This window comes from Calonectris borealis, chromosome 9 (genome assembly GCF_964195595.1).
Source record: "Calonectris borealis chromosome 9, bCalBor7.hap1.2, whole genome shotgun sequence".
Classification (NCBI taxonomy): domain Eukaryota; kingdom Metazoa; phylum Chordata; class Aves; order Procellariiformes; family Procellariidae; genus Calonectris; species Calonectris borealis.
In genome coordinates this window covers 534,716-559,104 of record NC_134320.1, presented here as the reverse complement: position 1 = coordinate 559,104, position 24,389 = coordinate 534,716, and the positions used below count along the sequence as shown (strand labels likewise).

The following is a 24,389-nucleotide window of genomic DNA, read 5'->3' as shown; positions in this document are numbered from 1 at the left end:
AACAAACCGCAAGGAGTAACACTGAGAGCTCAGCAGCATCGCTGGTACTCGGGACATAACCACAGTTCACCAATTCCCTTATGCTACCCAAAGACAAACGATACGGACAGAGAACGGAAAGCCCTTCCTTTCTCACCGTCTCCTGCCACCTCAGGAGACAGCTGGGGGAGAAGAGGATGCCTGGCACGGCTCTAACGCACTAGAATAACTCACAATTGGCGTTCGAGTTCACTGCGAAGCACTGAGCCGTCCCGTTCCCTTGAAGGCTGTTTTTCTCTCTATCTCTTTTGGAAAGTGAACCTGAACTTACCCCTCTGGAGGAAATGATGAAGAACCTTTTCTCACAGCTTTCTTGCTATAATAAAAACTCTACTTACGAACTAAATTTTCTCCTCTTTTGTGCCTATCTGGGAAACCATGAATAAAACAGAACTAAGCATGCAACTACATCCTCAGAAGCCATATAGCTTTGAAAATCAGAAAACCCCAGAAAAAAACCACAACAGCTATACGCTATCAATTAGCAACAGCACAGATACAACTACAGGCGGCTGGGGCACCAGCAGCAGCACTGAACTCTCACACAACCTGCAAGTACACCGCGGTGTGCAATCCCGGCGCGGGATATCAGCTTGCAGGTGCTGACCAGCATTGTCTTTGCGCAAGCATCCCAAATCCAGGTATACAGAGGAGTCAGATGATGCGAAGGTCAGTGTTCCTGGTGACACCCGTAACTAAAACCTTCAACTGGACAGCTCCGTACCCGGGTCAAAGCTCCCCCACCCCACCACCCTGTCCTTGCCTGTGGCTCCACGCATCTTGCTCTAAGGTAAAGGACTGAGATCCTAGTCACTCCCATTCCTTCAGAAAACAAAAGGGGCATTGCATTAAGACTCTCATTACTTTTTTTTTTTAAAAAAAGTCCCTGAGATTTAAAATTGCCAATAAAAGATCTGCATAGTTGCAAAATACAAGAAGAAAAACGTTGAAGATGCCTTTTCGAATTAACTGCGTTGCAAGAAAACGTATCGGCAAGCCTTCTCTTAGGATTGCCAAGACTGTTTATTGAAAAAACAGGCAGCTTTTTCCTAAGATCTTTTGAAAACCTAGAGAATTTAGTTGGATTTATTCCCATACTAAGCAATTCTAAAACCTTTAGAGAGAATGCTTGTGATTGAGGCATGGAACATGAAATGGAGACAGACATGCTTATATGTAAATAGCCGTATCCTGATTCTTTTTTTAAAAGATCAAAGAAATTAACAGCCTTCCTCTAAATCTTTATCTACGGATTTGTCTCTGACTCTACCACCTGTAAGAGAGTTTGCTGACAGACGTCTTTTTTCTGTTGTTTTTCTTTTTCTTTTTTAAGTTACATAATGTAGTTAGTTGTGGGAAGGAAATCAGACAAACCGCCTAAAAACACTTAAAGGCACCAGTTCTGGACACAACTGAAGACCTCCTCCAAGTGCCTATTTAGAAATGTCACGTTACACTCCACGACACCATCTCCACAGGTATGAATAAAGTCACACAAAGAGCCAGAACACACATTCAACAGAAGGAAAAAAAAACCATATAGCATTTATAAACAAAAAAGAGCAATCAATCTGCTGTACATTCCTGTAGGTCCAAACTAATACTTTGTTCTAAATGTGCTTTGATTTTCTGTGCCACTAGCAAAGGCGAGAGGTTTCCCATGGAACGACAGTGATTCCACTCAAACACAGTAACCACAACATAAAAGCAAGTGCTGTGAAGAATAATCATACCTTGGTAAAAACTAAACTAGAAGAAATGGGTGACTAAAGGAGGTTTTATCTCCTCGTGTTCTACCATACCTTGAGAGGAATTCCCTTGAAGTTTTAGTTATCAGAATTTTGAGAAATAATAGTATTTTTTAAATGTTTGAGTAAAGAACGAAGGTCTTTTAATGATGTATCAAGACCACGTTTAAGAAAATTGATATGAATAATATTGAGCATAAAGTTATGCTTGTAACTGTAAGCTGCTTATTTTGGAGGCGTTGATTGTACTAGTACTGCACTCTCTCCTTCTGGAAACTGCCAAGGACTCAAAACTGGGCAACAGGGAACCCCAAAACCACATGGCTGAAGGAGATGATGCTTTCCATCACAAGGTTTCAGTCAGGTGTTATGCATTTCACATTCTTGCTTATACAAAAGCAAAATACTCTAAAAAAGACTACTATGAGATGAAGCTCAGGATTTCACCCCCCAATCCATCAGGCTGGCAGACAGGAAGGACTTTTCGCACCTTTTACTGTTTCACCTCAATAAATGTTGCTAAACTAGATGTGACCAGTTCAGTAACTGTCTTTTCAATTACGCTTTCAAACTTACAGATCAAAGTCTCACGTCAAAGTCACCTGACTAAAGAAATTTATAAAAGCAGTGAAGCTCTAACTGTTGTCTACAGTATTCACTCCTCCTAACATCTCAATTTCTCAGAAAGATCACAGTATTTTTCTGAATACAGCTCATATTTTAAAGAAAAAGTTAAAGCTATCACTGGGTTTACCACCACCTGTCTTCCACAGATAAAGGACACTTTTATGAATTAATTTGTAAGCATTTTTATGCAGAGTCATTAAATAAAGAAAAAGAAGGTGAGACAAAATGCAATGGGGATTAAGTGCTTTTATAATCTATGCATATATCTCCAAACTGCTGCAAAGCAGAAGGGTACTTGTTTGTTGCTGGACTGCTGAAGGCACTCTGAAGTCAGAAAATACAATGATTATCTTCACAAGAAGTTTTGGCGACCGCTATTTTCATTTGATTGTGTACACATTCCCTCTTCTAAACTACCACGTAGGTTATTTATTCTTTGATGTGTACCACAGACATGTTGCATAGATTGGTATTTTAAAGCTTTCCTTCACAGCTGATTTGAAGATTGTCCTTTTTTTCGATTGTGGAAATAAAAAAAAAACCAACCAAAACGAGGACTCTCACTGCAGCACAGGAAAATAGCTAATTTACTGGATGCGGCTGCTTGTTAACAAGCATGTGCAAAAGTGACTGTTGCATTCAGGTGTTGGAGGAACAGCATATTATATCAGACTCCTACAGATACGTTATAGCCAAAGAAATCCTTCAATATACTGTAATTTGTGATGTCTGCATGAGCCAGCTGATGATACTTAACTTCTCCGAAATTAGTGTTTTTTCCTAAATGCAGTATTTTGCAAACATCGTAGCCTATTATAACACATTCTGGATGTAGTGTGATGCATATAATGCAGCACCAAAGCTAGGATGCTTTGAGGGAAACTGAAGAGATACATGAAAAAAAAAAAATCAACTATGTTATGTGATTTAAAATCCAGCCACTGGATTAGAGTTTTCTTGCTTAAAGTGACTGACATCACACCCTTTTGACTTCTAAGCCTGAACAGCATAAAGGGATCCAGCACAAAAATCAAGAATCAATCAATTGACATGTGCCTTCTCTGTCCAGTCTTCTTGCGTGAGATTTTTTAAATTATTCTGAAAGTCAAAAGCAAAGTTTTCACCGGTGGCTTGAGTAAAAGGGTTGCTAAAGAAAAGGTTTACATCCAGTGGCGCAGCAGTTTCGGAGTCCCAGGAGTCCGTGTCTGTGCTGCTGGAGTCTTCCGTGGTGGTAGGCGGATAGCTCAGCTGTTCCAGCTGGTCAATAATGTCCGTGAACTGAAAGGCTGAGCTGGACTCGGAGCGGACCGAGTAGGCAGGGAAGTTCACCATGGAACTGGCCTCCGAATGGTTGGCGGAGCTGTACGCATGCAGGGAGGACGTACCGTTCAGTGGCAAATTATTGAGGGAGCTGCTCTCGGAACGGTTGTTGATGAGCGAACTTGTTTCGGAAGGGCTCAGGAGGCTTTGCATTCTACTTGCTTGGGCCTTCACCTCAAACAGCTCCGAGGTATCTGATGGTCTCTCATTGCCGTTGAAATCACTCCCTTCTTCAAATTCAAACTCATCTTCCATATTCATATCTACTGCTTCAGTTGAGTACCTGTCAGGGCTTGACTGAGAAGAGACCGTATTTTGCTGAAGGGCATCTTTAGTTAAGGCAGGCGACTCTGACACATGCTTAGAAAAATCAGAGCCCTTTAAATCTAAACCACTGTACACATATGAAAACGCCTCAGAGCCCCCAGCAAAAAAGGAAATTTCTGCTGGGTCATCATCAATAAATTCCTCTGACACCTGTAACTGTGAATTTGTCAATGTGAAGAGAGGGGTACCCCGACTGCCGTGCTGATGCTTTTGTTCAGCAACGAAAACACCTGTGGTAAAGTCATCCTCATCATTGTCATTTTTACAAACAGCAACCCTGCTCTCCTTACTACTCTTCTCTACGTCTAAATCTAAACCACAACCACTCTCAACAACAGGACAAGCAGGGCTACAGTTTCCTGCGACACTACCAAACCCAACACCTTGGAGCATGGGAGATCCAGGCTGCTGCACCAGTTTCCTCCCCGCTTCTTCTGCTGGCACTGCAGTGGTTTTCTCTGGAATCCTTGTGTATGGCGCTCGGGGGTCCAAAGAGGAAGGGCTGGTTTCTGCAAAGATGGGCAGGACAGGAGTAGGAGTGGACGATGAGTGAACTGAGTGGAAGGGGGCACCTGCTGAGGCAGGAGACCCTGGGGTTCTCAAGCCCTCAGTGAATGGGACACTCTAAGAGGAAAAAAAGTAGAAACAGAACACATAAAAAGGTTTTTATAATACATAAAAATAAATGCAACATCCACTTCCTGATGCGGAAGGAATACGCACTTCAGAAGAGCCCACTTTACAGCAAACAAAACATTGTATACAGAAACAGAACCAGCATCCCCAGTAAAAGGCAAGATCTTTTTTCCCAAATTCTGGATGGAAAATTAAATCCATGTATTTTACAGCCTCTGCTGCAAAAGCATCCACAAGGAAAAGTAACACAAAACAACGACAGCGAAATCCTGTGATGCCTCCTTAACGTCTCGCATGCAAAGCAAGCCCATTCGGTGAGACACTTGTTTCTTGCCACTTATTGTAGAAGGCGTCTATACAATGAACTTAAGACTTCCACAGAAAGCAGTTAGATAGTACCTGAAGACAAACTAATCCTCTGAAATAATAACATGCTAGAAAGAATGACATTTTCTTTTCAGTTGAGCTGAACTCTGGAAGTGAAAATATTCCTCACTTCAGACTCCATTGGCTACAATTATCAAAACTGATACCACTCGCAAAAAGAAGAAAAACTGCGTCCGGGACAAAGATCAAACAGTGAGAGCAATTCCAGACAAACAGTTCACTCAGATCACCTTTCCTTCACCACCATCTCGGAAAGCTGGTTGTCAGCTTCCCGGACTGCAGTTTCGAGAGTGCTGCAGAACTGACCTGTTTTGGCACGTCAGTGTTCAAAGCGCGAGTGGACGCTCTGGCTTTGCTGTGCCTCCTGCAGAACAGAGAGCACCCTGTGAGTATCCAAGACGTGAGTCGGCCTTCTCCCTTCCCCATTCAGCTACTTCCATTCTAGTAGCCACCAGAAACGTCTCAAGCTGTATTTTATCATGTTTTGTTAATAACTAGTTCAAGATTTAAAGTCACGAGAGTTGTAAATTAAACAATGCAGGAGTAAGAAACGTACAGAAAATGGAATAAGGCAAGATCCAGATCATTCATACCACTGAAGGAGAACTCAAGAGCAACTTGGGGCAGAAGACTAGACTAAATAGCACACTTAGTTTAACTTCTTCGTCATCAGTATAAACATCTCAAAATGAATGGCTTCAAAAACAGAATGAGTTAATCTGTAACAATTTTACAAACAACTTACAATTCAGTCAACCATATAATTTATGGCATATAAAGTTCTGTATGTTACACCCTAAAAAGTGGTATCCTGCATCACGCTCATGGTTAGATTCATTCTATGTCAATAATTTACTAGAAAATCAATCTTTCATACAGGAAAGGAGCTCAACTGGAGTCCCAGACATTAAAAATATTTATTAATAGTAGATTAATGCAAACTTCTTAAAATTCCTACCAAGTTCCTACAATCTTTCAGATGAAAGACTATGAAGAGTTTCCCAGATGTAGACAGGATAGTCAAGCAAGTAAATGACAATTTTATAATGCAAATGCACATTCTTTATTTATTTATTTATACGTTTAGAAATGAATGAGCATTTAAGGTCACAGTGTCAGACGTGCAGATCCCAAGTTCAGTTATGTGCTCTGCCACTGGCTACTTGCATAGCTACAAGTGACATACAGACAAGTCCTCACTAATTTCAGTGAATCTTCAAAACATACTGAACTTTTAGATGGCTAAGTCACACATAGTCCACAGACATTAAAATCCAATACTGAAACATTCCTAAGCTTCTTTACGTTGTCACAAATTTTTTTTTTAAATTTAGTTCAGCTTCCTTAAATTTGAGGTAGACCTCATTAACTGAGAGGTCAGCAAATGACCATGCCTCCAAGCATCATTTACAAACACTGAAATTTAGGAAACAGGGACACTGTGAACGTCTCAAATACATTTCACCTTACAAAAGTATTTGTACTTACCTTTCATATGGGGTTTTCTTCATCCCACTGTCCTTAATATAATCCACTAGTTGCTTCTGTGTTCGTCCACTGTGAACCCACAAAAGTACAAACATTATGAAACGCAGTGGATGAGAATTACAGATGGAATGACTTCAGAATACTTTTTCCTTTTGATCTCATTTTCTAAGATATAAGGAATTCAGCTTTAAATAAATCTGTTGTTTTTCCCTACCTGTATCTGAATGATGACCCCCTGGTGAAGAACACTGCTTTAGCCTTTGGTTTTGGCTGATCAAAGAGCCTAAAGAATGTGTGATATTCAACACAGATTTTCCAGAAGTTTTTACACTCATCCCTACTTCCCAAAAGAAACTCCAACGTATCTTGATACGGGCCCTGGGAACAAAACACAAAAGCTAAGTAGCACATAAAATGGCAGTGGAGGAGAAAAGGAGAGTACAAATAGGTGCCAACAAAAAGGCTGAACTCCAGATGCAGTATTTAGATGCAGCTAAGTCACTTCTCATATGCCTTAAAGCAATGGAAGTGATTTTAAATGCAGTTTAAATCATTTAATAGCTTTCAAAAATATTTGTTTACCTTGAAACTGTAAAAATGTTTAAAACGCTTAACTTTAGAAACATGCTCAATATAATCCACCTTAAAAAAATATGCATAATAAAGTTAGTAATTTGAAAGAAATTAAAATATTTAAGTGAAATAGTAGCAATTTAAAAATACTTTTTCCTTAGAAGTTCTGATGCTTGTCTTACTTCCTGAGGTTTAGATGAGACTGGAAAATACTGCGTATGCCAGAGTACAGTTATCACATGAAATTTCTGAGGTTCTCTTTGCGAGAAACATTACTACACATGCAGACAGTTGTGTCCTGCTTCAGGTTTCCTTGATGCACACAACTATAGTATGTCCAAACAGTTTTTTTTCCCCATTTTAATGCAACCCTACATTGCCATCCAGTGTGGAAGCAACAACAACTTTGACGACATCTGCAAAAACATCTAGTGTAAATCAGCCAAGCATGAAAAATAACACTTCTGCTATACAGACATACTGAAAAGATAAGGCTGTAACAAGAGTAATCACACAGTCCTTGAAATTAACATATATAATTAATATAATCTCAGCCATCTATTCTTTTCTGAGGTTTACCAGGTTACTCTCAGTTGAATCAAGGGAGACTCTACCAGAGTTTTCATTTGAGCAACACATATTCAACAAGTTCCAGGAGGAAACAGTCATATAAAGCAATCACCGTTTGTATCAGCAGTGTATCATAGTGGTTTTCTAAGGAGCTACAGCCAAAAGCACTCCCTAACACACTTTTACGTCAACAGCAGAGATTTACTATTTCAATGCTTAAATTAACTTAGCTCATTTTGGATCAGAGTGTTCATGAGAGTGTTAACCTCCATTTATATCCAAGGGAAACGTTAAATGGAACTTTTTTCCCAGAGTAAATGTACTGAGACAGGATGCACCAAATACTTGGTTTTATTTTTTTTTTTCTGTCTTACATTTACACATGTGTATGCCTATGTCAAGGATAAGCTGAGGCTGATAGACGAAATCTAAAAATCTAAGATGACAGATATGGGGTGACAAAGCAAAGATTTTTACTTGAATGATGAAACCAAGCCTACTCCATTGAAGTTGTTTTATAAAATTAGAAACTCCAGAATTTTTCATAATAAAATTAAGTATACATATTTTTTTCAACAGTGACCAGCCTACTATTACCGTAAAACTTACACAGACCTCTGGGTGGAGCTTAATAAGGAATCTTTTCCTCTTGAAGCTTAGTTTACGAACCTTCGACCAGTTGAAGGTATTGATTTTCGTATTACCCTGAATTAAAACGGTAACAGTTAAAAGTTGCCAAAAGTTTCAGCAGTAAGAGCAGCAAACAAAATTCTGTTGCGGGCATATAGACATGTGCACGTACACACCCACCACCCCCATTCTGTTGGAATTTTATTTCTGGTGACAATATTCCCTAAAACGATTTTATCTTTCAGTATAGGGATAGCTCAAGTGTGCGACATCTGTCTGTCTCTGCACAGACACTAGAAAACTGAATGAAAACCTAGAAAACCGGATGGGAAAAGAACGTATCAATATTCAGGATACTTTATGGTACAAGCAAGATGAGGGTTTCATTTTATTTAACACGCTTTCCTTTTCCTCTGGACAGAACTCTAGACACGCTCCTCCAAGCCCATTTTTCCAATCTGGCAGTACAATATACTGAGGAGTACTTGCCACAGGCGCGAGGCATCCTGCCAAGCTCTCTTGCTCACGAGCCTGCTTATTTGGCTAAAACCGGGCTAAAACCAGGCTCTGCCTTCACACCCTGCTGCCCTATATCAGCCCCCCCTCCTGGCACCACTGACTCGCAAAGCCTCAGGGAAGGACCCCGTCAGCACTCGCTATCGCAACAATTCTCCTGTCACCCTCTATAAGCAAAGGGAGGCGAAAAATGGCACTTCAAGAGAAAGACCCAAACGAGCTGAAATGATGGAAACCTCAGGGGCTGAGAGGCCACTGGGGAGGACCGAGAGGAACTGCAGGACTGCAGTGGCTGATGCATCTCCGAAGAGAAGCTGCCCCGCAGTAACAAAAGAACAGGTAAGACACAAAATGAACAGAAAATGAGTGCCCAAATGGAAATATTTCAGCAGGTCAGCTGCCTGTGTGTTTTGAGGGGAGGAAAATATGATTGCATTTATAAACAGAACTCGGATCGTCAAGTCGCTTATTTAATATGACAAAAACAGTAACTCTAATTGGTCCAATCACTTCAACGAAACAGCACTTCTATACACTAAGAGCAATTGTTATCCCAGCAAATACACACTGTAATATTAAAACAAGGGAAACTGAACCAAAATTCCAGGATTACAGATCTGTTCCAGGGCTGTACCAAATGAATTGATGATTTTCTCTGAACACATACGTAACTTTCAAACAGACAACTAAAAACCTTCTACTTTGGTGTCACTGTTGGTTTTGATGCTCTTCTCTCTGCACCAACAAAGGCAAACTGCACCAAACAATACTTTGGGGGCTTACATGACACTCCCTTGACCATGAAAATGTGCTAAGTTTTAAAATCATCAGAGACACCTGAAGTTAAAATGAGACTCTTACTCCCAAGACATGCTAATGGGTAGACAGACACACGTACCCAGTCCGCCCTCCCCATCTTACCTGGAATACCAGCACACCCATGTGTGAAACAGCTAGATTAATTTTGGTGCCCTCACGGTCAGATGCAAGGTGAAATCTGATGCCATACATCTCCAGTTTCCGAGCAATTTCAAGCACTTGGAAGTCCGATTCAGCAGGAGTTTGACCCCTATAGTGAGGAAGAAAAATAAATAAAGTTTTAAGAAAATTTGATTCTACAATATTGCCAACATGGCTAATGCACTTAAGTCTTAACTCCGGCACGAAATGAAAATTTTCTGTCTCATCTAGTTGGGCAGCCTCAGTTCAAGTTAAGTATTACACTGAAACTTTTGTAATAGGAGCAATATGCAATGGCAGATAATCAACCTAAAATGCAACCCATAAACAGAGGCACTGAAACAAATGTTCACTTGTTCAGAGCTTTTTCAGTTTAGAAAGAATAAAGTTGAACAAATCAGAATTCAATCCACAATGCTCCTTCTTCTGCTTGCTTGTATACACATTAATATTAAGATACAAAGTGAGAGATGAAAGAGCTGCACAGCCAGCAGGATAGAAACAAGGCAAATACTGCAACAGAATGACCCATTTCCAGTAGGGTTTCAGGACTACATCAGAATTATTACGCTAGTACTATCGGGTGCAATGCATTCCCCCAGTCTTTGGCTGTCTGATTTCCTCCTTGCCAAGGAACCCAGAGAAGGATTTTAAAAATGGTTTTTGAAGTATCATCTGCTGTTGAAATGACTTTGAAAACAGGAGGAAGACGTACACACATGGAGCACCTCCTTTTTGAGTGTACACAAAGTCCAAGCAAGCAATACAGAGACTATTACAGACTCTGGCACACACCAGTCACAGATTCAGCCTTCATTTATTTCTGCCCAAGTTTGCTGAAGACAAACAACTGACATTTTGTTTTCCTGAATGACAAAACAGCCCTGTATCTTCTTGTTCTCCCCCCCCCATTCTTCTCCACGAGGGGGAGTTGACTGGATTACAGTGCATTTTTCGGCTGGCTCTCAGGAACAGGAGGGGTGCCCATGGGCCGTGCGTCCAGGCTTGTCAGCAGAGCCAGCGCAGAGAAGAGGGAGAGCCCACGGAGCAGGAGAGATGCAGGGCCCAGCCTGAAACACCTCTTGCCTAGGACACAGAAGGCGGTGCAGAGCTCTCATGCCACCAAGACGCCCGAGGGCCAAGACACCAAAATATGGACCACCCCAAAATACACAATTTCACAAGCCTTGAAAAGATCTAGTGAAGCACTGGTACTTGTATCGATGAGACCTTTTCCCTACAAGTCAAAACTGCCTGCATCAGTTCAGGGGTCCTGCCAGGGGGTTCTCCTGGAGAACGGTTCTCCTGCGCTGACTGCACAGGAACACAAGCAGCACAGGAGCTGCCAGGGCACTGGGACCAGTGAGGCTGCTTCAGCCGCAGCTGTATGAAGTGACCCTGCACCCCTACTGACAATGATTAGAAATAATAAATATTACGTTACTTCCAAGCAAGTGCTGCAAGAGCCACCTGCGCTAGTGCATTGATTGAATTGTTCCTGCAACACGCAAGTTTGCTAGGATAAATGTAATGGTACAAGGAAGACACAGGAGATAAAAATTGATTATTATTCTATTTACATCAACTAGTACTGAAACCAGATTAGATTCCTGCAAACACACAGACAAATGTTAAAAATCCTGTTTTCCAAGAAACAGCCTTCCTTCCATAAATCTGTATTTCGTTTCATTAAAACAGATGATAAACTATTTGTAGCAAGATCTATTTTTGTGTACTATGTAGGGCCAACCACAACATCGGTACTAAAATGAATTCTCCTGCTGCCCTGACTTGCCTTTCTAGGCATGTTCCTTAAAAATACCTCCTTCTACTTACCTATAGTCACGTTTTATATTAAACAACTTTTCTGCTCCATATAGATTTCTTTTAAATATAAATTGAGAATATTAAAGTGAATGATTACTACATTTGAGTTTATCAGAAACAGGGATGATGACAATACGTATTAACTGCATGTAGGAACTGTCTCTAAAATTCAGAGTGCAATTATGAAACTTATTTAGTATGCTAACATTTTAAAAATGGAAGTTGTTAAAAGAAACAATGCTTCTTTGATTCTTAGTAAAACGCTCCTTAGACTAAAACACACACATACACAAAAACCCACTGCAAAAGTAAGCCTGATCACACATACATTCGACGATGGGATTTCAAGAGTTTTCTATCGCCTTATTCATTCTGGAGGGGAAAAAAAAAAAATCTAACACACTACAACAGGAAATCCAAAATTTTTTTTGCCAACCGGAGAAAGCAGGGGTTCAGTGAAGTTCCTAACTTTAAAAGTTCAGTCCATATTCCAACCTTATCCAGTCACTATTATATGACTGTGTATCTATAAAGGGATTGCAAAGAACAAACACAGAGGAACAAAAATCCGATTTCAAATGGAAAAAGAAATGCCAAACCACATAGTGTCTTGTAGTTGCATTTCTACCAGTGTTATCACCACTAGGTACTAGTTATGCCTAAGAGCTTAAACTGGTAAAGCAGATTTCTCTTCCCCTTACTGAAATGAGTAATGCTGGAATAAGTGTTTTTATACTGGCTTTAAGTGTTACTAGCATTTCTTCCATAGATTGCTTAAATGCATCAAAATAGCTTAAGTACCATGGTTCCCGTTTATTAAACACATACAAGACAAAAAAGGTAGGTCATAAATATTGATTTTGGCCACAGCTTCCTGAATTACACTTTAGGAGCACTGTGTGTGCTCCCACCTACACCAATTCCTGCTATAATTCTTCCGAATAGAGTGACATTAAGAATGAAAGTGGTGCTCTCTCTTTAAAGAGGATGCTGAGGATGCTAAGGTTGCTGGAGGTTGGGAAGGGGGGTTGGAAGGGAAGGGAAACAAAAATTAGGATAAAATGGTAACTAGAAAATTGGAGCTATATAGTACTAAAAATTCTTCATAAACAGTCCTGTATAACTGATGCAGAACCACTGACAGTTATTCTACGTTCCATTAGATATGATCCAAAGCACAGTGCATCTCAGAAAGAATAAAAGAAAGTAATAATTTTAAGAGTGTTCTCATGCACACAACCTGCCTGTACCTACCAAAGAAGGAAGAGCCTTGAGTGGGGAAAGCCAGGAGCGATGCCAGGCAGCTCACGCTGCACCACAAACGATTACAAATGAGCAGCAGTTTCAGAGTAATTACCCTCAGATGTTTGCTGCAGACTAAGCTGCACAGACCAGCCTGAAAACAATCTGGTCTAATTTTGTTCATCCATTAAGCAGATAAATCTACTTAATCTTCCCCAGGTCAATGGACAACAGACTATCTATTACAAGTATTTTCCAGCAAAAACTGCTGTCAATGCAATAGGTTTTAGTGTAAGGGTTCCTTACATCCATCTAGACAAATATCGGTACCGTGTTACAATATTCACAGGGCAATCGGGACGATCAATTCAAAATAAATGCTGTTAAATGATAGGTGATTTACAGAGCATTTAAAACCAGTGATTAATATAGAATTTTAAAGATGAAGTGTCAAAATGCTGCATGTGTAGAAATTGTTTAGACTACATAGCAACCTATAGTTTTTCTAATTTACAAACAATTTAAAGAATTTAAATCATGGACAGCTAGGCTAACAAGTTGTGAAAGGACATAAGGGATAACAGTAAATGTAAATATAAGTCTATCAAATCTTTTTTTTTCCTGATTTATGTATGTACACACAAACAAAAAACCCACAGCCATCTGAATGCAAGCAAATTACGTTACGTTTAATTCTGGATTACGCTCACTTTGCAGCAAGTATTCTCCTCACGCTACTTGCAGGAAGGCAGTAAACGTTGCATTTTGAGTGTCTGGGGTGCCAGGATTCAACTGCACCACCACCAATACACCATCTTCAAAATATAAACTTTTAAAAAATAAACTATAGAAATAAAATAAGTAAAGTTAATTCCGGCTCTTGGTGAAGCACCTAGGAAATGTGCTATATCAAAAATATAATTAATCCTATTTACTGTTACTACATTTGCAAAGTTAAATATAAAAACCAAATTTCTGTATTTGTGAAAGTAAAAGAAAGTATTTGTAAAAGTGGAAGAAACAATTAAAGGATATTTAATAGAAAATAAGCTTTCAATTCCCATCTTTCTGAATACAACATCCTCAATATATCTTATCTTCTTTTGATACAGAATGGATTGGATACACAGATTCTGTTTTATTCAGCTTTATGTTCTTCTACCACTTCTGATAGCTACAGTGAAGCAATAAAAAAAAATTTAAAAAACCAAACAAACCAACCACAACTTTCTAACGTGAAGAGACGCTCCATAGCGTCATCCAAAGAGACCGAGCACCCTCTGCAAAGGCATCCGCATCCTCCTGCTCCAACTCGCACACGGCGCCAGAAGGCGTCCTGCTGCAGCTCCAGCCCCAGAAAGCCAAATCAATGCTCCCGGCTTGGCACGAGACAGAAACCCCCTGTGAACTGGTGTGCGAGTAAGTGTGTCCAAGGCAAAGCAAGGGCTGCAAAGAAGGAAAACTGAGGCAGAAAAAAGATGATGCAGTAGCGATCTGGAGATGAGCCATCCTGCCAGAAATGGATTTCTTTTCCTGGAGGCTCTGTTTATATGAGAAGTCTCTGTCAAAAGCAATCACCAGGGGAAGAAAGTATCAGTCCGCTAAAGGCAAGTGGGGGAATAATAAGGTCAACTGAAGGAAATAAAAAATGAAAATAAAACACAAAAATAAAAATATGACGCACAATGCGAGAGAGAAGCATTTTGTCCATTTAACCGCACTGCGCATCACTAAGAAGACGGCGAACAGCCGAGGTCCGTGCTCCTGCTGGCTCCTTGGAACAGAAATGAGGAAAAAATGTGTCTAAACTCTGAGAAAACACGGGACCTTCACAACTCCTACTAAAAATGGAAAAGGGTGGCCAATACTCCCTGGGTAAAGGAAGAGAGAAGAGACATGTAAGGAAGTCACAGCTATTTTTAGGATTGCAGTGCTTCCAAAATTACATCTCTTTAACAAAAATTTTTCCAAAGGTGCAGGGGGATTTAAAACATGCGTCCAAGGTACTCAGGTATCACTAACGTTTGATTGTAACCTTTTCTAAAGCACATGCCTCAGCTTTTAATCTTACCGTCGTTTGAATGTACACTTCTAAAACATTGCTTTAAAATAAGATTTGCAATCATTTTAATAATATGGCTGTATTAGATGCAATTCTCATTGAACTAATGAAAAGTACACTTATGAAGCAAGGAATCTTTTCTTGTTAACCTTCCACTGACTTCTTCCTGACAGGCAAAAATACAAACTATCCTTACTCTAAAGAGTGATTAGAAGTAACTTGTTTGAAAAAAGCTCAAAACTAATTAATAAAATTACCAGTCCCTGACTCACTCAGAAGACAGCCACGACCTTTCCATCAAGAAAAGTAAACCAAGAAAATTCCCCACAAGCAGAAGCACTCAATCAGATCCAGGCACGTGATTAACAAAGGGCTGTTCTGGGATAAGAACATCCAGACCATGCACAGAACTACAAAATCACACATTTCACCTCAAATTTGAAAGCCATCAGCCTATATTGCATGATGTCATCAAACCCCTTCATGAAGCCGTTTGTAGCTTTAGACTCCACAGCATCTTGCAGCAATAAGTTTCACAATGTCGTTACAAGTTATATGAAAAGGACATTCCTCCTTTTCTTTTAATTTGCTTTGAAGTTACTGCCTAATTGTTTCAGCACTTTTCTTTTGACATGAGAAAAATAATGAAATATTTCTGTGCAATTAATGGTTTACCTCCCTCAGCTACCTTCTCCCAAGGCGAAGAATCCTAGCATACATTTTAATTTACTTCAAAATTACTTCAAAACAACATTCAGTTTGTTCCTTAATCATTTCCACACGCACCTCAAAGGTTCAAAAGCAGAAAAAAAGTAACAAACACCTGATTTCATCAAGAATCAACAAAGCTGAAATTCCATCAGTACTGATAATTTCAGTACAACTGAAAATGAGTGATCATAAAAAGCAAATAGTTAATTATTGAAATTCTCAGGAACTGATTTTCTAATAATACAGGATGTGTCTTAGCCTTAAAAACAGATGCTACCCTGAAAAACCTCCTTGTTCTGCCTTAAAAGAAAGTCAGTCAGTAATAATCCCCGAGTTTACCCACACAGAGCAAAAGGAAAATTTACATTTCTAATACAGGACTTAGATTATAACGCATAACCATGCACAATGAACTGTGGTGTGGATATTCACAACTAATAAAAGCACTTCAAATTGTTAAATCCTAATACACAAGGTCTCAAAAATTACAGAAAATAAAGACCTATCAGTTGAAATCAAACCTCTATCACCATTTTATCAAACACCTTCTCTTGATTTAACCTGTCGACTCTGAGAACTGCACAAGCAAGGTTAGGACTATTATGGCAGGTAATAGTCTGAAAATTCTCAGCAATATTAACATCGTGTGCTTAAAAGCCTAAAAAAACGAAAATGTGGCAAATACAGATCGTGCAATGCAAACCCTGATCTTCCAAGTAGTATTTAGGTCACAAGAGAGCCTCCCTGTAGGTTGACGAGCACCATGTCGACTGTCTGTCCAGATCTTCTTTCTTATCAAAATATTTTACACTCCGCACACCGAGTAGATCTTAACATTTTAAGACCAGCCAGATTAGACCATAAAACACACGACCTTACTGTACACTGAATGCGCACGGTGGGAGAAGTGGGCATTTCAAATAATAAAGCATTAGTTTCTGCAGTTCCTGACTGTGTGTTGGAATTAATTTTACATTTGTGGCAAATAATTTCTTTGTCCCTAATAAACTTTACTTATTTCAAAAATACACCAGCTGTAAGATAAAGTCTTGCATAAATTCTGATGAAAGTGATTTCTCCCCCACCCCCTCCACCCTTCTCCATTTCCTTTATGCTTATTGAGTACAGAATGAGTACAATGCAATTGATATCTAATTATTTAGACAAAAGCAAGACCTATGATTTTCACAGCAAGCTGAACTTAAAACTTTGTAGACTGGAAATTCTGAAGAATGATTTTGCCTAAAACCATTATTACAAGGTCATGATAGCTTTCTTTGGTATGTTATTAAAGGTACACTGAAAAATCACTTGAGAAAATCTACTGCCCAACAGCTCTGTCCTAACTATGTAACTATTGCTACATCCAACTTTTCTTGTTAGATGTAAATGGTGTTTAACTTATACAATCTTAACATCATCGTATCGTGCAGCATGCTCGATCTCCACCAAGTTAGTCCATCTGCTCTCCTGGAGTATACATTAGGGGTATACTCCCTGGAGTATACATTAGGTTAATCCTCACTTACACATGCTTCCTGTGGAACTCCAGAATCTTTCCTTCAATTCTTTCCTGGTTTGGCAAATACTGGTTTATTTTAAGGTGTTCTCGATCCTCTGATTCATCAAAATCCCCTATTTCAGCTATTACAGAAAACAAAACAATGTTAGAATAAGAAGAAACAATGGAAAAGGAACAACAAAAATATTTGGTAAGGAATTACAGGGACTCCAAGAGTCAGAATATATTTTCCTTTAAGTGCTTCAAATTTGTACATTACACTTTGTATCCACCTTCATTTTACAAAACACTCACATTTATCCCAAGCAGACTTCCTGGGGATTATAGCAGTATTTGAACACCATTTGGAAAATTTAGACGTCTTTACAGTCAAAGATGTGAGACTTGTAGAAGACCCATGAGGTGGTCTAAACATTTCTTCCTTACAGATACCTCATACCAAACCAGCATATTTCAACTTAATTTGTCTAAATATATGTGAAATAGTTATGGATAAGCCTACCTGGCAAGAGGGCAAATTAGATATTAGGAACTGTCTACAAATAAATACGTAGCAAAAAGAGAAAGCAGTGTTATGTGACTATAAATCCCCACAACACCTACATCTTGAGTTTTGGTCTCTCCTTCATATATTCACACCTTTCAGAAATGATGCTGTGGATTTAGGAAGAGATTTACAGAAGAAAAAAGCATGAATCAAAACTGTGGAACAGCTTCCATCTGATAAGACATGAAAAGACCAGAAGTCTTTGACTTGGAAAAGAAAAGCATGAGGCAGGCAGAACATATGGCAGACGTATATAAAAATTACAAGTTGAATAAATAAACTTAAAAAAAGTTATTTACTTTTTCTGATAATAAAATATGAAGTTACAATACTAAATTAAAATGCAAAGCTTTTTAAAAGACAAAAGGATATAAGTTATCTTACAAACCTCCCAAAAACTAAGCTGTGAAGCTCATTTTCATGGAAGGATGCCAAAAATATAAGCAAATCCAAAAGTTAGACAAATGCATGGAAGCAAAGTTCATTAAGGGCAACTAAACACAGAGATGCAGAGTCAATCTTTGACTTAGAAAGGCCACATGCAAAGATTACTGGATGGATGCAACAAAGGAAGTATCACCATATGCTTGCTCCGTTTCTGAGGGCTTCCCCATAGCATCTGCTATCAACTACTGTCAGAGAAAGGAGAGTGGACTAAGTGAACTAATAATCTCATCCAAGGCAGCTGTTCTTAAAAAGAACACAGCAATATCCTGTTTAAAATCAAGCCAGCATACAAAACAACAAGGAAAAAAAACTGAAAGGCACTTTTGTAAAGTAATTTATGTTAAAACCAACCATATTCTTTCTCACTTCTAATTTTCTAGCAGGGTAGAAGCAAGCTAAGCAAGGCCAGATGCTGAGATTTGCTCACCAGCTCCACACTGCACTGTGCAGTGCAGAACTTAGGCTGCAAGATCATGAGCAGATTTTCATTGTGTCACTCACTGATGGCATGCACACAAGATAGATTTGCTCTTCCAATAAAATCACCATAACTAATATTATTATAATTGTATTGTTATATTGCAGTGCAGAATTATATAACTAATAACTATTTAGCAGTGCATGTGTGAAGAGGTACCATTGAACAGCTTTTGTTTCAAGCCAGCAAGGAGGCACAAAAACCCATTTCTGCAGCTCAGGTTACAGATTTGTAAACACTATCACTTGGCCGCTGCTCGAACTGATTTGGTGCCTGAACCCACTCAAGTTTTTCAACCTGCTCGTCTTAAAGGCCATGTTTTTAGGTCTTTAGGCACTTACAGACTGAGTGAGCAGCAACACGGAGAGCTTCCAAATCAGTTGCTTCCCATTTCCATTTGCACTCCCAAGCAAGGAGGAAAGCTGCTGACAACCCTACTGTTGAGCTTGTTCTGGCACGTTTCTAGTTTTATTTCAGCCCAGTCTCTACACATTTATCTCCCCCCAGCCACAGGGAAATTGAGAAACGAAGCATGGAGGCAGACGGAGGCAGCTGTCTGGAAGATGAGGAGTGCTAATGACTTGGTTTGCAGAGCCAGGGAAAAAAAACAACATGCAAGGGGTTTGGTTTCGTACAGTCTCCACGAAGCCAAAGTCATCTCACACATAAGCGCCAGCTGTTCCTCACCACCGCCAGCCCTGGTGATAATGCCAGTGTTCAAAATCAACGGGTTTATTGCATGTACAGAAGGAAATACCGTGAGACAGAAAATGCTTTTAGTTACCAAAAGCTTCTGTATGCTATTTAACTGGGGTTAGCAATGGCAACATCACCCGATGTCACCACAGCGGAGATACTCACATTGCAGAAGGTGAGAGACCAGAAGAGCGGCCGTGTTGTCGCTGCAGGTCAGTCGTTCCTCTGCCAAGTCTCTCTTGATTTGCAATGCAAACAGGTACCTGAGAGAGAGTTACAGGTACCGGAGTTATAAGTACCACCCTGACATGTGAAAGAACAGTAAAACAGCTGAGCAGTATTTTATAAAACCAGCATCTCCTAATTCATCCTCTCTCCAAGATAACACAGAAGCCTTGCTACCAAGGACAGTCAAATCAAACCAAACAACCCGTGTCTTAATCCCGTGCAATTTATCAGCATAAATGAACACGCAGGGACAAGGAAGCAGAAGGAAAACCACACTTTTAACAAGTTTGATTTGTGAAGCAACACAGCAGCTGTAATTTTTAGCTGGAAAGAAACTTAACGAACACTTCAAGTGATTTTATCCGTTAGAACAAGGATGCGAGAACATCACCAATTCCAGTATCTTGTTAGGAAAAATAACAAGCATTTCTGCTAGCACTCAATTAATTTACTCAGTGGTTATATCTTCCATGTTAGCAGCCTACAAAGACAGTAAGAAATTAAATTTCCTTTTTCTATACCGCTATATTCATTTAATTAAAGTATTTCCCAAATCAGTGGCTAAAGAGATTTCTGTTTAACACTTTTATATAAGTAATAAGCTGCCTGCAAAACATAGAAAGATAGAAGAAAAACATGGCAGCCTTGAAAGTGTGCTGATAAGGATTGATTTAGTAACCTAAACTAATTTTAATATATTTTTATGAATGTAATGCTGGCAAGTCTTTTGTGCTTTCCTTTTTGCTTGAAAGAAGGTATAATAAGGACTCCAGTAAATAGGCAACAACTCATTACTATAAACCTTTGAACTGACAGACTGATCAATATTCTTTAACGAATTACACCCTGAAAGAGAACAGTAATTTTTTTTTTAAAAGAAGAACTAATTTTAAAACACTATGTATCGCATTCTTGAGGCAAAGAGATAATAAAAGGTATACATTTTGAATGTGGGTAGGTGTTTTAAATTTTAAAGTACTATAAGTATCTATTAAAGACTTCTATAACGCGTGCTCTGTTTTCTGCATATCTGGCTGAGCTATCTTGGTTTCTTTAATACACTCACAATATAGTGTACATATCATTAATACTATTATGAAATACCTAGAGCTCTAAGCACTGACCAGAATTCCACAATAAATACTCCAGACAAAAACAGTAAAGCATGTTTGCTAGTTGGTGAATACGTAAAGTGTGGGCTTCAGAAGTTTAAATGATAAATCATTTATTAAAATATGTACTGATTATTTTATACAGGTACTGTTTATAAATATGAGTATTTCCCCTGTCTCTTTTGACACTATGATGTTTGGCAAGCCTTAACTTGTACTGTTTTCCATTTTGAAAAATATTTTTTCCCGATTACATTCATCTGCCAACATGTGTGTGCTAAAACTGTGACACTAATGAAAAGCACTCTTTCACCCACCTTCAATGTAAGTTTTGTTTGGAAACAGATGCAATGTCCTCCTACTCTTACTTTCCTTTTGTTTCAGTAGGTAATGCAAACCAAATTCTTCAAAAAATACTTTACCTAGTGTATTCCTCTTGCAACTGACCCGGGTCTGGAGGGAAAAACTTTACAGCTAGACGAAGCATTGTAGTCTTTGGTCCTATAAAAAAAGTTAGTCATTTCACAAAAAGCTCTTGTTCTTCATAAACACATGCATGTTATGTTTTCCAACACGCACAGAAGTACAACACACACGAGGTCTAGCCAGCTTGCAGCTTGCCAGCTCACTATAGCGGGCCTATGGAGTATAGATTGTCCGTGTCAACGGAGGTACAGCAGACAGTTCCTCTGAAAACCATCTATACTACTTCCAAGGCAAGCCTGCAGACTGAATGCTGTAAAAATAGTTTTGTGAAACATGAAAGCTATAACAACCCAAAGCAACTACTTGACTGCATAAAAAGGCATCACAGGTGACCCCGTGAGAGGTTCCCAGAAGAGGAGGAGGGTGGAGACGCATCCCACAGGCTCTCCCAACACCAGCCGCCACATCAGAGCTGTCGACGAGTTGAATGCATGAGTCCGGCCGGATCCAGCTGGCTCCCCACGGAGATAAAAGTGCATTTGCAGCCTGCTCCTGACACGCCTGTTAATATCCATTTCTTCCCATTTTTTATACTGTTCTTGTCAATCTCGACAATAGGGAGAAAACTAATTTAACATTTAAATCTAAACAGAATCCTAAGTAACTATTTGGAATAGTCCAAAATGCTCTGTGTAACATTTTACAACAAGCAAACCCAACTGCGACTGGACTGCATTAACAGTTTCAGCGTCACAAACTCAGCCTGCTGAACCGGCTGACTTGATGCCCGTAATCCCGTTTCACTAGTGTTTTTGGAGGAATACTACAGGGTACCACAATCGCCTACTGTGCCACTACTGGGCACCACCGTTCTGCTGTTTTTCCTGTTCTTAAAGCAGACAAGGATAAGTATTTTGCAGGCAGTTAGAGACAACTTTTGCTTACAGAAGGCTATTGAGCATCCACCTCGCATTTGCAGGCATCACCCGGACAAGAGGAGCGCCACTCATCCACCGCAGCCCCCTGCTCCACCGAGAGCACGTCCACTCGATTGTGACAGACCGAGACCTGTCCCCAGCGTGCACCTTGCCACGAGGACCAAGGACAGTCCGCCTTGAGCATGCGGAGCCAGAGAAAGGCAGGACAAACGGCAGAAAGACGGACCCCCTCTAAAAGGCAGAGGAAGACCTGGGAAGGGAAAAACTGCAACCCCTCTTCTTGCTAGACTCTTCTCCTCCGGGCACTACTGGCAGGATACCCACATATTTGATGACCCAACCGAACCTCAAAGCCAGCCCTGCTTACGCGCGACCTCCAGAGGTGCCTTCCAGCCCCAGCCACCCCAAGACTCCGCATGCCGCTGCCATCTGAAAGCAAGCTTAACCAAATTACAAAAAAAAAAAAAAAAAACCAAATTTGTTTGAGTATGTTGGTAAGGACAAGCCAGCCTGCTTTAATTTATTTTAAGCACCAAGATCTCTTAAAGCTTGACAAAGTCCAATTTAACCCCATCAACCCCAAAGTACGCTAATTTCTTCTGTTCGGAATACCCGATTCCCATATGCCAAACGTTCCTACGCTCACTCACCCTCTCATTTGCTAACAGGGGAATAACAAACTTTGCTTTCTGCCAAGTAGCTGGGAGAACAAACTCTCAGACTATCACAGCTGTCAGAAGAGCAGCTCCCAGCCTCCGATCCCAGAATTACCAAAGGTTTGGTGAACCAAAAATCTAAAATCCTCATCCTAATTACAGTGTAATATCTAGAAATGAAAGGAGGCTGGAAATAACACCCTATAACGCTACACAAAGCTCACATTTGGCAGAGACCAAAACCATACTAAGGATTTTATAGTTCTTGAGACGCACCAAGTGAGGAAAATAAAACTTTATACCAAATTTCTGAAAATACTCCGAGCCTTTGGAAGACCTTCACAAGGTTAAGAACAGACCTGCACGTTACTCACACCAATCAACTGGAAAGTATTGCTGTGGGAGCAATTTTGGCAATGTTCCGAGCACCACTTACATTAAATGATAATAAATATTAAAAATTTAAAACATAATATTTGCATATTTGCTTCTGTAGCACAACTCCTCCTCTTTTTGTTTTTTTTTTTTAATCTTGCCTTTCCTCTATGAATAAGTCCCATTTTAATTAGGAAAAGAAACACTGGGCCAGTCTTAACCAAGATGCAGAATTTATTGTAAGAAGCCAAATCTGAGCAAAACCAAGAACAACAACAACAACGTCAGGAAAAATTACCCATGCAGGTAGAGTGAACACAAGACTATATAAAGCTGGCAACACCTCAGAGAAGGTACCCAAATGCCAACCTGATATTGTACGCCTGTTAGGAAGCTGAAAATTGGGATCTAAAGTCCTTGCCTTCTGGAGTGGTTTGGTAGTAAAACTGACTGCATTCATTTGAAATTAATCAAAAATAAAATCCTCATCATTCAACACAAAGTTCTATATATCTCATAATAGGTCACTAGCCAAGACTAATTTGAAGTAAAAGTCAATAAACTAGAGCTTTTGTTTTTATAGAGCACATCAAAGACTCAGAACTGCATGCCTAACAATTACACAGCAATCGCCATCAACATAAACTAACAGGTTTGAGCTGTATTACCTTAAAGTCCATGATAACTTCTAACATTCCCCTACTGCTGGACTAAAAGTTACAATGTTAATTCCAAAATCATTACATTCTAAAAACCCAAACCAACCAAACAAAAACCCCAACCCCCAAAAAACAACAAAAAAGAACCTCAACACAACTTCTTAAAGTGAGAATATAGGAAAAGATCATCCATCCATGCCAAGCTCAGGCATTTCTTAACAGCATGAGCAAACTCACCAAACCTCATTCTTACAGAATTTCGCCTTCCCTTGGGAAACACCCAGCAGCCACACGCAGAGCAGGGGCGTGCAGAAGGGAGCAGCCTGCCTTTTGCGTGCATCGCTGCCAGGCTTGCCCGCCTGCATCCAGCTGCCACCCGATGGGGAGCCCAGGCAGGGGGGCACCGGGGAAGGGCAGCCCCAGCGCGGCCAGGGAGCGGAGAGGCTGAAGCCACGGCGGTAGATGTGGCTAGCCTGGCACAGCTGTATTGGCAGATGTAAACGTCTTTCTATTATTGCAGCTTACTTAGTCCCTTATTTCTGAAATGTCCACATTATCAAGTAGTTAAATTAATTCTCCTCTTAAGGCTTTGTATTCAGCAGTACTGTCAAAGGAGTTCTTAGGAAGATGCTCCTGTGCAAT

At 39.8% G+C, this 24,389-nt stretch overlaps 1 protein-coding gene across 1 annotated transcript in view; it reads right to left on the bottom strand.

Moving 5' to 3' along the window:
• FARP2 (FERM, ARH/RhoGEF and pleckstrin domain protein 2) overlaps positions 1–24,389 on the bottom strand; it is an 80,771-nt gene that overhangs the window by 30,238 nt on the left and 26,144 nt on the right. Inside the window, exons 5-13 of the mRNA XM_075157735.1 lie at positions 21,116–21,194; positions 19,519–19,616; positions 17,193–17,307; positions 9,783–9,930; positions 8,331–8,420; positions 6,787–6,950; positions 6,573–6,641; positions 5,391–5,448; positions 4,445–4,685 (exon numbers count right to left, since the gene is read on the bottom strand). Coding sequence (XP_075013836.1) covers positions 4,445–4,685; positions 5,391–5,448; positions 6,573–6,641; positions 6,787–6,950; positions 8,331–8,420; positions 9,783–9,930; positions 17,193–17,307; positions 19,519–19,616; positions 21,116–21,194 — 1,062 coding nt within the window. The remainder of the gene's footprint in view (positions 1–4,444; positions 4,686–5,390; positions 5,449–6,572; positions 6,642–6,786; positions 6,951–8,330; positions 8,421–9,782; positions 9,931–17,192; positions 17,308–19,518; positions 19,617–21,115; positions 21,195–24,389) is intronic.